The 14,077-nt window shown below is 37.5% G+C and overlaps 1 protein-coding gene across 1 annotated transcript in view; it reads left to right on the forward strand.

Annotated features, from left to right (window-relative positions):
• The window catches only part of jp (junctophilin), a 290,663-nt gene that overhangs the window by 228,615 nt on the left and 47,971 nt on the right, over window positions 1-14,077 (forward strand). The window contains exons 5-10 of the mRNA XM_071593616.1: window positions 2,046-2,216; window positions 3,230-3,393; window positions 4,203-4,321; window positions 5,748-6,277; window positions 10,332-10,656; window positions 11,968-12,365. Of these exons, the coding sequence (XP_071449717.1) occupies window positions 2,046-2,216; window positions 3,230-3,393; window positions 4,203-4,321; window positions 5,748-6,277; window positions 10,332-10,656; window positions 11,968-12,365 (1,707 nt within the window). The remainder of the gene's footprint in view (window positions 1-2,045; window positions 2,217-3,229; window positions 3,394-4,202; window positions 4,322-5,747; window positions 6,278-10,331; window positions 10,657-11,967; window positions 12,366-14,077) is intronic.

The raw sequence follows: 14,077 nt of genomic DNA on the forward strand, positions 1-14,077 counted from the left end.
AGATGCATCACTAGCCTCGCCTAACAAAAGCAAGCCCGACACTAAAATACCCTGTTCTTCCATTCCAAATAAATCTATTTCCCTTCAATTTGTCCGATATTGCTATCCTTTCCTACCCCTACCTTGCTTTCCTTACATCCTTTCTTTAGTCTTAGTCTTAAGAACTCCATTATCAATCAAAATTTTATGCATCCATTTTTTTCCTTTGCCTTTGAATGCCTCCTCACAACCCTCTCTCCTCACCAAGCTTCCTTAGTCTTGTTCCATTTATTTCCTAGGGGTTCTCTTACCCATTTCACTTTTCTCCGTACCAACAAATTCTAAGTCTCCAATTTATACCAAACAGCTTGCTTCAACAACAAAGTTTCCAAACCTTTCATAACCACGCTCCATACCATAGTTTTTACTATCATTATTTTAGTGGCCTCCTTACTTAACGTCTCTGTAAACATGTTTCTCCTTTTTGTGAAAGCGTCTTTGTTTAACAAATTTCTTGCTCTTATATTCTTACTACTTTGGCCATCGTGGTCCAACATTCAAAAGATATGGAAAATATTCTACCAGCTCCACTTTTTGCCTTCATATTTCAACGCTTAACATAGCATTTATTTTTCTCGAAAATCTGCTGTCTCTGTTTTTCCTTGCACTGATTATCTCATACTTATCACACTGATTTTCTAATAAGATCAGCAATGACCGTATTCCCTATGCTGACTGGCAAACTAAGACTTGATCATCCACAAACGTAACTGATTCAATGAATTTCCCAACAATTTTCATTTCCAGTTCTTTCTCTACCTTGTTTACGATTTCCTCCCCTTACACCACTCGCCTATGAGTAGTCTAAGGCATGTACAGGTTGTAAATGTTTCTACTATGCCTCCAATCTATTCCTATGTACTGCATTCATTAATTGATTCTGTCCAATGAACTCTATTTTAATCCTCCTCGAACTTCGACGAAACAAAAAATGCTTCCCTCTTGTACCGTTTCTTTCTACCTTACTGCTATGGCATCACCCATTCATCTTCTCCTCCTGAACTCAACCTATTCCTCAAGTAATCATTAGTCATCTTCTGCTACCGTTTATTAGTGATCCTAAGTACCACTTTTTCCCGTGTGAAATCAAATTTATTGTTCCATAGCCCTCGTATACGGTGCCTTACCCTCATTTTAAGTGGGGTGGGAACTAACAAAAATCTAACTAAATTTTTCACCAGAATTCTATCCTCATTAATGCAATCTATCATTCAATCTGCGAAAATTCTTCCTCCCACGTTTATCTAAATAATTAATTACTCCCGCGGGACATTTTTCTGTCCTCACGACATTATCTGATTTCAATTGCCTGATTCCCTTTCTATTTCGCAGTTCAGTATGCCTGGTCTAAGCTATTCCCGTCTACGTCATATTTTTTTTCTACATTTAAACCTTCTTATCTTATTTCTGTATCCTATATATCCTCAATGCATTCTTTTCATCTCTTTAGAATATTTCCTGATTGAATTTATAGTTTTCCTGGCGAGTTCAATACGTAATATGTACGACTTTTCCCCTCTTACTTATCATATATCTCTTACCTTATAGTAAAGCTCACCCATTTCACCCTTCCTTTCCATACCCTACTTTTTCTCGCACTACGCCCTCTGTCATGCTTGTCCATGTTTGTCCACCAGCATTATTTTTCTCATGATAGCATGGGAAAAATTATGTTGGTGATTGCCCGTTACCTTCCTTAATAGTGTTTTTATGGTAACACCAGTACTATTACGAGAGATAAACCTCAGTAATCAACCCAACGGTTGGTTTAATAGGCGAGAAAAGAGCTCACTCTAATATAAAGAACGTAAAAAAATTGCCAGCGTTGCAAAGCTACATTGTTTTGTTTCTTAGTGATCAAACCTTACCTTGCAAAACTGGTTTCATTACGATAATCGGAGTATTTACGTACGATTTAATATTTCTCACCGATTTTACGGGAAGCTCTAACGTCGTTGACTGCACTTCAACTGAAATCTGTTCTTTTTCCACTTCTCTTTGCCCAGGACGAGCAAATGGACGCCAGCGTAACGGAAACATACATGGGGGAGTGGAAGAACGACAGAAGGAGCGGCTTCGGCATAAGCGAACGCTCCGACGGCCTCCGCTACGAAGGAGAGTGGTTTAACAACAAGAAGTACGGATACGGCGCGACCACTTTCAAGGACGGCTCAAAGGTCCGACCATCTTCCTTTTCAATACCGCACGCACCTTCGAACTTTTAGAATTGCATTTCATATACATTTGAGTACCTGAGTGGATATTATGTTAATTTTTGATGTTTTGAGAGCAGAAATTACTCTTTTGATCGGGGTTATTTCTGATTTAATCTCCATATCAGGGATTATAAAAAGAAGGATTTGTAAATTAATCGTCACCTTCATCATAAATTTCATATTTTTCAGTCTCTTCTGGCATGTGCAGTGTTTTCATGAAACATTTACAACATTTAAAAGCACTTTTTGTTCCTTGATATTCATATCACTTCAATCGTTCTGTTCTCATAGCGATGCTCATTCACTGTCTCTAACCGCATTAAATAAATTAGAGCAATTACAAACATAAACAGAAATATTTTCGAGAAAAATTTCCTTAAAATAGAATATAATATTCGTAGAGCTGTTTACAATATGAAAAAAAAGATTTTGTATTTTAGATGTGACTCCTAATTCAAGCAATACTTTGCTGTTTTATACACTTGTCCCCATATTTTAATATATTTGCAAAAGACTGTTTGCGTTATATAAGATATTGTTCCCCAAATGTTTCAATGCAACCCGTTTCTTGAAAACCAGCAATGAGTGCTAACTAACACGTGCAATAGTCTTTTCATTAAGTACTAATATTTTCTTCCGGTTCAGAAAAACATTTTTTAACCATAACTCTATTTTATAATCGTAATTCGTAAACCGTGAAAAGGTTGTTGTCATTTTTTATGATTTCTTTGAAATTTGTGATAAATACTATTCATTAAAATCAGATAAAATTTACTATCCATTATTATGTACTTACTTGTTTAATCACGGATTTAAGCTGGATTTCAGAGTACACTTATAATTTTTAGATACAGTTTTGAGTATTTTATCTCCTAACACTTAATTGTTTACCTTTTTCTTCTCTAGGAAGTGTTACAACAACAATAAGTATGTTTCTAAAGTCATTTGTAAACGTTTTCCTTTTTTCACAACAGGAGGAAGGAAAGTACAAAAACAACGTCCTCATAACGTCGCAGAAGAAAAAGCACCTCTTTCTCATCCGATCGGCGAAATTTCGGGAGCGGATAGACTCAGCCGTTAATGCAGCTCAGAGAGCGTCGAAAATCGCGCTTCAAAAGGCGGACATTGCGATCTCCCGGTAAGGAGGAGAAATACTGTAATTTACTCTGATCGGTAGACATGCTAGGCTAGCTTATTGGAGTAAATATAGGGGATAATATAGTGGCTGCAAATAAAAAATCTACAACGGCTCACTTCCTGATACGATCCCTTCAATAATCAAAATTAATTTAAATGTTAGTCACATTCATCAGTATTAACTTTAGCGATTGTTCTGAAGAAAAAAAGGTAAACTGAATACAAAAGTTTGTTCATCATCAATTTATTCAGTTGGTGTTTTATCTGTTTATTTCTCTTTGCAATTTCCAGTACCATGTGCCATATGTTTGTAAGCCAGTAACACATATTGTACTTTATGTTACTGAGCTGCACAGTATTAAAAAAAGAGTTATTTGTGTATTAAATCAACATAATGTTATCGTGTTCTTGTTTTATTATGAATGTTTACTGATATTGACTTGTAAAATATTAAAAGGTATGAAGTTATAAAACATTGTCCGATATGTGTGCAACGGTATTAACGTCCGGGTATATGTTGAAACCTTACGATCAACAGATCGTGAAATACTACCAAATCTTGTTAAAAGATTCAATTCTTTCTAAATAGTGAGCATGTATAATTAAAAACTAAATTTTGTAACACTTTATAATTTCAAATTTGTGCTTGTTTCCTTCACTAATCGTATCCAACTCTTGATATAATTTTGGCTCAGAGTGCTTTTACAGAGCGCCATTTCTATGTGGCCCTAAGTGTCGCTGTTAAAAAATGGCACGTGAAAATATTAAGTGGATCACATATGAATATTTAAAATTCGATTTTTCCCAAAGGACGGCCACGGCTCGAGGGAAAGCAGAATTGGCGGACGTTGCTGCTGCACATGCCCACGAAGATTCGGAGATTGCGCGCCGGACCGCGAAAACGTTTGCGCCGGATTTCCAGCAACCAGGTGAGGAAGAAAGAGGTTCCGCGAAAATTGCAGTTTATTATTAGTTTGTGCATTGTAACAGAAATTCAGGAATTTCAATTTATTTTTTGGTGCGTAATTATGAATCACTTATTAGTAGATAGCCTATGCTAACATCTAATGGTCTAGTCTAGGAAAAGCTTTCGGATGTTAGACAAATGGTAAAAATTCAGTGATGCGATGTTTCTGGATATCTCGAACTTGTGGTGAAACTCCAGGTTGTAAAATTCAATGTTTACTGCGGAATGGCGATGGGATCAAACCAAGAAGGTGGACGAATTTTGCAATCCGAGGGGCTCAGTACCAGGTAGCCTAGAACGACGCCAGTCCTGGCTCCAATAAAGCATATTTTGGTTTAAAGGCAATGGCTTGTTTTTTAATGAAAAATACCCCATTGATAAAGCTGAAGCTTAAGTACCAACCGTCTTCTGGATTAATAATCATATCAATGAGAGCATAAAATAGTTAATTCACGAATCGCCGGTCAGTTTGATGCTTTCTTATAAGTGTTTACAAGTATTTATAATGCTATTGAGTTTGATCATTCCATTTTCTTTATGAAACTGTATATTTAATCTTTATTTTAGAGAATTTATTTATTGCTTTTTTAATAATTAGGTAAAATATAAATACCTCTAATTTCCTTAAAATTCGTTAGTGTAAACTAAATTTTATATGGATTACTGTGCGAAGTTCAAAGAACTTACAAGGGATTAATCGATTCCCTGAAAGAAAACATATTTACTTTTTTGATAGTTATGTCAAGTTTCTCTCGATATTTCACGAGTGGATTGGTAGGTAAATCATTGTACAGCGAATATTCAAATCCAATTCGGATGCCGCATGCAACTAGATCAATTTTAGTGAAAGTGTATCTTCCGGATGGGATGCTGACTGGTTAATACATCCGGCACTTTCACAAACAATAGGATAATTCCGATGTCATGACTCCTCTGTCCTTTCTCTCTTATCTAATGCATGCTCTTCCCAAGTACGAGTTTCACGGTTGGCTGGATACTTGGGATTAATTTTGTTTTTTAAAACACGTAATTAATAAACTCACCGTTCGATTATGGACTCGATTATGGCAGCTACGAATATCTCTGCGAGTCTCGAAAATAATACACACACACACACACACACACACACACACACACACATATATATATATATATATATATATATATATATATATATATATATATATTCTTGCCGTGCAAACGCTCTCGTTACATTACCGTGAGACACGATGTTAATGTCTTTCAAATTTACATATTCCTATTTCTTGAATTAGTCAAATTTACTATTTACTATTAGGTGAGGAGGTAAGCCAGCTAGACATGAGTTATGAATAATCACCTCTCTTTGGATCACATTTTTTTAATCAAATCTCCCATTTTTAATTCAGCTGGGCTCGATAGAATCCGACCCAAATACAGGTATCACTCGGACGCGGCGACGCAGCAACAACAGACGGCGTCTCCAACGTCGCAGGCGTCTTCGGGGTCACCGATGCAGCAGACGCCCAGCTCAATGCCTTCCTCGCCGGCTGTCTCGCAGCCTCAGGGGTACAACACGTCAGCGGCGGCCAGGACAAGCCTGGAGAACGACGCGTCGATGCAGAACAAGATGGGGCCACCGGCCTCGCAGTACCAACAGCCGCAGCAATACCAACAGTCCCAGCAGTATCAGCAGCAACAACAGCAATACCAACAACAACAGCAGCAGCAGTACCAACAGCAGCAATACCAACAGCAGCTAGCGAGTCAGCAGCAACAGCAACAGATGATGGCTGCAGCCCAGCAGCAACAAGCACAAGCGGCCAATCAGACTTCAGCGTACATGAATCACAATCAGCAGCCCGCGATGGCCATGAGTCCGCAGCAGACGGCTAACGCAGCGCAGCCGATGCGTCCTCCGCAGCAGCAGAATTATCAGGTATGCCTTTCTGTTTGTCAGTAATACGGATAACTATAATATTCCTATAGACCGCCTTCAGAAGAAACGAATGAAAACACAGGCCACTTTTCTAAGCATTATTGTTGGGTTCTCCGTAGGTACCAATGTGGGACCCAATGATTGAAGGATTGAATCGAAATTATGATCTGATCTTCTAAGTCACCACTCTTTAATTCTTCAGTGGATACCTTGCTAAGGAATGAAAATCCTTGATATAACAGACAAAAGGATGAACAGTTTACAATAATGTGGTGATGTAAGCTTAAAATTGATATCCTCTGGCTTACAATGCACCTTTATACCCACTAAGGGTGGTCATTTTATTGATATTAAGTAGTTATAATTCTTTACTAGTAGGTACCCAAATATTTGACTTCCTAAAATACAAACTCCTTTGCCAATGTATAGTAAAGCTTATTCTGACTAATTGCATCAATAATTTTAACTCCGTAAAAATATTTAAACAATATTTTTTCTGACTGGCTAATTCAAGATAATGGTACCTATAGAACCCAAATTCCCTGTGAATAATTCTTGGTGTTGTAAAAATTAGCCGTCAGTACACTGTACTCTGCACATATTTTCACTGGAATTGCTAAGGGGAGTTGTTGCAATTTAAAACTCCAATTCATCAAATATTTCATGAAATCATTATGTGAGTGGTTGAGTATTTTATCATTTCTGAAATGAAAAATATGCTCGAGAGTGATTTTCCATTATCGCAAATCCTTGGAGTAAAAAACGACCTCCTCTGATTCCAGAAACCTGAGAAATATACAAATTTTCATTTTTTTTCCACTCCTTCGCTGTATCTAATGTCTGCGTTCCCTTCTATTTTCCCGGATATCTCGAGCTTCCCTTACTTCATCTTCCTTCCCCGAGACTCGCTTCTCCAATTCCTTGCCCTGTAATTGATTAACCATTCCCTGGTATCACGATCAGTACTCGTGTGACGCTACCGTTCCCCTTCGGACCCTCCGCCCTCCATCTCATTGCTCAAACACTCCTCTCTCTACCCTCAAGCTCCCACCGCTCTTGTCCCTGGGGAAAGATGACATTTGATTACAAAATCCGTTACGAATTGACTCCTCAGTTCCGATGTCAATTAACTCAATTCAACGTCTTGAGAAGGCATTTGTGCCGCGAATGCTGATTATTGTGATTAAATTTGCATTTGAGGATGTCAGGAAACCTAAAATAAATAATTCAGATGTGCGAATAATAACTGAATTTATGTGCTTGGGTAATTTTCAAGTTACTTGCATTTGACCTTCCTTATGCTGAAATATCTCTTGAGGTATTTATTGCCCATATTTTCTTTTTCCGCTACAAACCTTTATGATCGGGTTGAATTCCATGAAGCGCTTCGGGGGATCCTCAGCTAAATTCGAGGCGAGAGGTTTTTCGAGTGGTATGATTTTCTCGAGGATGGAATGAGGTTGACAAGAATTTCTTCCCGTTAACCTATGCATTTTAAACTCACAAATACCTGTAATTCTGGAATAAATTGAACCTACTAACTCAAACTTTGATCTGATTACCTCGGAGGACATAAGAGATGATAATTACAGTTTAGAAAAATGTTCAAAACTTGTAATTGTATGGAGCTGAAAATTTTAAGTTCAGCAATAATTCATGAGTTGAGGTGAATATTTTTTTAATAATTTATCAAAATACTTCTTTGTGTAGTAAATACAAAATACAGGCCGTACAATAAAAGAAATAAGAACTTATTTAGTTTTCACTACAGATACCATTCCCAATTAAATAGGTGTTTTTTCTTCTATGTAACATAATGTTATAGATTAATTTTTAATTCTGTTATTAAACTTCCACCTGATGTACTTTCACCTTATTTATTGCGTTAAATAAATTAAGATTATAAGGAAACTGGTTTAATAACGAAAATGTCCACTACTCCTAATACGATTATTACTCGCAATTTTTGTTACACTTTTATATTAAAAAATTGAAATTAAAATTTATAGGAAATATCAAATGTTGCTTATAAGTACGTAAATTGATTAGACATTTTAATTCGGCTTATTTGAAAAATAATATGAAAATTCAAAAAGTAAATTCACCAATAAGAAGCAGGAAAGATGATTTTTTTGCATTTTGATTGGCAATGGCATATTGAAGACTAAGGGGAGAACATATTGAGCTAACATGGAATGGGAAAGAATTGAATGGATATGTTGGATGGAAGGAACTGAGGAAAGAGGTATGCGGCATTGAAGAGGTACTACCTGTTAAGCCCTATTTCATGTTTTGTATTTGGTTAGGAGAAATTTTGTAGGCTTTGTCTTTACAAAAGAAACCTTAACCGTTTGAATACAAAACACTGAATATTTAGGTTTATTTGAGTCAATATTTGGGCTAATAACAAGAAAATAGTAGTAAATTAATGAATACTTTGAGGATATAATATTTTCATAAAATACTGGGCGGAAACCCCAAAGTTCCTTTCACAAATCAGGTGTGGAGAATTTTATAATATATTTGGTATGTTACTTAGAGATATCATTCTGTAAATCAACTTTACAATTCACCTATTATTAGCAGTCGTATTAACGGTATGATCGATAGCCCACAAAGCCATATTTTGAACTAAATGAAGCACCATTCTGATTTGTCTTAATTTTTAAACACTTTTCTGCTCAAATTATTTAAGATTGGGAGAATAAACCAGAACCACTTTCAAATCAAAGGACTCTGGGAAGGCCAAGATGTTGAGCGAAAGATCTCTAAGCCACATCTCCCCTAAAGAACTTTGCAAAAAAATATTTAGCAAAGTCAACAATGAAAAATTTTGGCTTTCAATTAATTATTGATTTTATTCATGACGGAAAGTAAAAGCGAAAAATCACAATTTTTAACTTACACATATTTGGTGTAATGTTTGTCACCTTTCCTTTCCTATTCTTCCTTCATATTAAATGTATAAGACGTGTTATTAGAACTGCGTCTACTAATTGTACCCGTTTGCATCGCAGTTTATTTCCTACAATTTTAAGTGTATTTATACGAGTATAAAGTAACATAAAAAGTTGAATGAGTACTTTAAATTTTCATTCAGTTGTGATTATTGCAACAAAATTCTAAAATATTGAAACTACATCAACAATGACAATATTAATATAAAGTATCAATAGAAGTGTGGATTCAGCATAAAAAAATTATAAAAGTAATCGCGTGAAACAAAAACCTCCACTAGTATCTTTGGTCGGAGCTCTTTAATCTTTCTTGGGCCGATTTTACTTCTAGGTCGGCTCAAAAATATTGTTTTCCGTTGCGCGTATCATTTTGTAAATAATGCAATATGAATTTTCTGGTATTAGTTGATAAAGTTTCAATAAAAATATAACTCCAAGAGAAGCCTGCATTATAACAAACTTGAAATTTGAATTATTTCCGTCCGATTGGTAAAACAATGTGTAAAAATACTTCTTTTTGTAGAATAAATTTTGATTATCAATGAGATATTTTAAAGAATTATGATGACAAAAAATAATTTATCGTAAAACGTGGCGCAGCGATATGATTACCATTAACATATAACCATTATTTACTCTCAATGAGTATCTAATTCCAGACACCTTACCCAGTATCCGTAGTGGGTATCTAATATTTCGTTCTCTTCCATTCCAAGAGTAGAAGTTATTTTTACACTTGTTTATTTAAGGGCTGGTGATATAGTTCAATAAAATAAAATACTTTGGAAACTGTAAAAGGTATATATGTATTTATTTCAATGTGTTATGTACAGGGTCCGCTTCCACTGCAGAATTTTAAAGCTATTGAGACGAGGGAGTTTTTTATTGGCCTTGTGTATTTAAAGAGTCATCAACTTAATGATTACTATACATTGAAATTATACTCCACTGTATTCTCCCCGGCGGGGGGAACATAGTCAGCATTCATTCAATTTGGATTTTGCCCACCCCCCTTCCCTTTCCCTTTCAAATCTTGAATGAATACCCTCCTAATCTGCAATTCGCTTCCAACGCTCTCTCGCTCCCCCTCCCCGCAGAATGCAGACATGTTGAACGGTGGAGGCGTGGTTGGAACGACGAAGGACGACACCTCGATGGTGGACGGATTGCAGGAGAAGAGCACCGCGGCGGCCCAGAGGAGCTCGTCCAACTTGACGAGGGGGTCGCGGGCGAGGCCGGACGCCGAGCCACCTGGATACAGTTTCCAGCAGGCGATGAGCGACCACTTCGACCATTACAAGAGGCCACCCAGCCGGGACTCTTCCGTGGACAGATACACGCGGGCCGCATCTCGGCTGGCCTCTCGAACGCCCTCGGTAGACAATCCTGGGGCCATCGCGGCAGCCGCTGCGGCTGCACTAGGTGGGTGGCGACGGTGTTGGTTTTGAAAATTTAATTTCTTAATGCTATGATAAAATGGTGATAAATTTATATGTAGAGTGGAGAATTGTATCGATTGTGAACGATGCATGAACAACAACTGAAAGAAAATGGTCAGCACAATTTTGAAAGTTTTTATTTCAAGAGCGTAGTTTTCCGTAAACTATTCTTTCTTCATTCCGATCAGCTGAATTATCTTCAGCATAAGTTTTTATGCCACTGAATTTCCTTGCGCAGCAAGTTTCATTGCCCGACTTCTCAAAATTACTTGAATGAGGATCGATGAGAGCGTTTTTATTCTCAAGTTGTCTCTCACCTGCGTCAATCATTTCGCACTCGAAATTCACATCTCATCTTCGAGGATGAAGCCGTCGATCCTCGTCCCTGTAATGTCTTTCAAATAGCTCGATTAAAAACGGAATAAATATATAGCGCGAATAAAAATAATTACAAGCCAATAATGTATGAATCACTATTCCATCAGTGACCGTAATTTTAGCTGAAAGGGAAACGATAGTACTTGATTCTTTTAAATGTTTTCTAGCTGGAATTTAATGAAGCATACTATATGGCTGATAGAGAGGAATAATTGGTGCCTTCATCAACTCCGTAATCTCCGCCCACACGAGGAACGTTTTTCTAATATTCTTTTAATAGCGTTGCAAGTAGTCAACTCGAAGTTACTTCTAGAAAGTATTTTGAAGCGCTCGTAACTTTACAAAATATATAACTTTCAATCCCCAATTTTGTGTACTTAAAAACAAATAGTCTGATGGTCTGACTAACTTATTAGGAAATTCTCTAACTTAAAATGTTACTTACCTGGTGTTGTTCATTTATAGCATTCCACTTATTCGAAATTTTTCAAATCATATGGTGTATTGATTTTATTTCAGCATGAGAACTGAGGCATGAGAACACCTTAAACTCAATTTCCATCACTAATACCCGATCCAATAAAAATTATCGGACAAAAATACTATTTCAGACTCAAAATAGAACCTATATTTTTCATTTTTTTCCGCGGCCTGAAGCTTTTATGTGTTATTAATGAGTGTCTCGCGCAAAATCGGATGTCATTAGTATGGTCTGCAAGAGCATTCATGCATTAAATATATGAGAAGGTCACGTTCCCGTTAGTTCCACTCTTAGTAGATGATCCCATTTATATGTCCGTTGGATTAACATCTCAGTTTTTCAAAGTACCCGTTATTGGGCATGCACTTGGTCTTCCCGATATCATCGTTGAAGTGCTCTCACATATGGCTCGTCTTTTGTCCCCTCTCCGGGCAGGTGGCGTAGGGGGCATAGGGGTTGGGACGCAGGCCACTCGGATGGCGAGGAATACGACCCCGACCCCCGCAGAGGCCGCCGGCTCCGGCCCCCGGCGGTCCCTTCTGGGCACGGCTGCGGAGGGCGTCAAGGCGGGCGCAGCCGCTGCCGCCGCCGGCAACGGAGCCGTTATGATGGGCGTAGCGGCCGCCACGTCGCCTCTCTTGTTCGGGGCGGCGGGCCCGGGGCAAGGGGCCGCGGCACCCGCTCCCCTGCCCCCGGGCTACCCACAATTCGAGGAGGTGCTGCTGAGGAAGAGGGGCTTGGGCCAAGACATCCTGCCGTCCCTGAGGCAACCCAACAGGACGGAGTCGCTGTACATCGGACAACCCGTCAGCCCTCGGCCTACAACGGTCAAGGTCAGTATCGAATTGTCTCTTCTCTAAATGATTGTTTATTAGAGAATACAAAGGTGCATCTCAGATATACTCTGAAGGCATTCCGAAGGTGGTGAATATTGTCCTTGCCCTGGTATGTTTATATGTTTATTATACTTACTCGATAAATTAACTGCGTGACCAAATGAAATTACACCGAATACATGGTACCAATCTAAGTACTAGAACGTTCTTTGTAAACTAACCCTTTTAATGATGTTTTAATGCGGCTTTATTCCTGAAAAACGGAAGTTTCTTCAGGTTCTTGTAAGTTTAACACATTCTATTCAACGGAAATCTTACTTGATATCTTATATTATATTTTAAATTATTCAACCTGCATATTAAATTTGCCACGTTTGAAAAAAATATTATTAAAGAATGAAACACTTTCGCCCGCTTTAATTACGTGGTAAAAGTCGCTTTCAGATAAGATTTATAGTTTATATAATCTTCGATCTCATCAAGAACGTTGCTGTGGTTCCAGAGGACCCCTTGGGCTAATTTCACGACGCAAAAGACTTAAAATACAGAAGGTATAGTCGTACTTTTCATTAAAGTGTTTTGAGCATTTTGGTATTGAAAATAAAAACTTCATTAAAAATGGAACTCTAAAAATGGTAATATAATGGTGATGCACAAAAAAATTGCATTTATTCCACACCATCAGGGGTAGTATTTAATAGTTACCAATATTTTTCTTTGGCAAAGACAGCAAGAAACGATTTCTTAGGTACTCCTTTTGAGATACTTCTCAAGGAATGTAAATAGGAAAGAATCTTTCTTATGCGTTAATCTGACACTCATGAAAGCTATGAAAATGATTATTGTTGTAATATTTATTTATACAGTAATGGCTAAAATAGTTATTTTGTTTAGAAAGTGAGTCAAATCGCTAGATATTCTCAAATTTGTGACAAAAACGTAAGTGAAGGCTTACTGCGAGATTTAAATACAAGTAGTTGAAATCCACTAAAATTTCAGTGAATATTTCTGCATATTGAAGAGATTCTCTGTTAATTAATTTCCCAAAAATGGATAATCTGGATAACTTATTAAACGAGCTAGTCAGGGAAGTTTAATCTTAATCAAGCACTTCATTTTCACAAGGGATAATTTTCTGAATTAAAGTTTCACATTTACCTTTTCTTTACTCATCTTCTTCGTTTGTACAAAACGTTTCGGAATAATAGTTTTTCTCAGCTAATGCTACAATGCCTCAATATTCTTCAAGTTACATCCTTTGAGTGCCGACACACTTTTGCCAGTGGCTTTTCCACGACTCGAAGGCTCCCTAATAGGCGGACTACGAAAGATCCTTAAGAGTAAGCGTGGAAGCATCTTTGACGGCACTTGGGGTCCCATGGTTGTATCCTTTGAGGGAGGATTGCACTTTTGGAATAGAATATAGTCTGCTGGTGCCAAGTCGAGACTGTAAGGGAGTTGGGAAATCGTTGCGATGACGTTGAAGTAGGTCTTCGCAAACAGACACTCGACTGTGATCTTGGCCGCCCGTTAAGATCTTCGGGACAAGTTCAGCGTAGACCTTTCGTATCGTCAAATTTTCAGTGATAATTGCCAGTTTCAGTGGTGTGCACTGTTATATTATCAACGTGTACTATATCATATTATCAATACCTATGCGAACTGCGGCCATGCGCACAATTAACTGACGATCTGAAATCTGCATTTCA

Source organism: Hetaerina americana, unplaced genomic scaffold, assembly GCF_022747635.1.
Source record: "Hetaerina americana unplaced genomic scaffold, ioHetAmer1.1.p SCAF_1, whole genome shotgun sequence".
In the NCBI taxonomy this organism is placed as follows: Eukaryota; Metazoa; Arthropoda; class Insecta; order Odonata; family Calopterygidae; genus Hetaerina; species Hetaerina americana.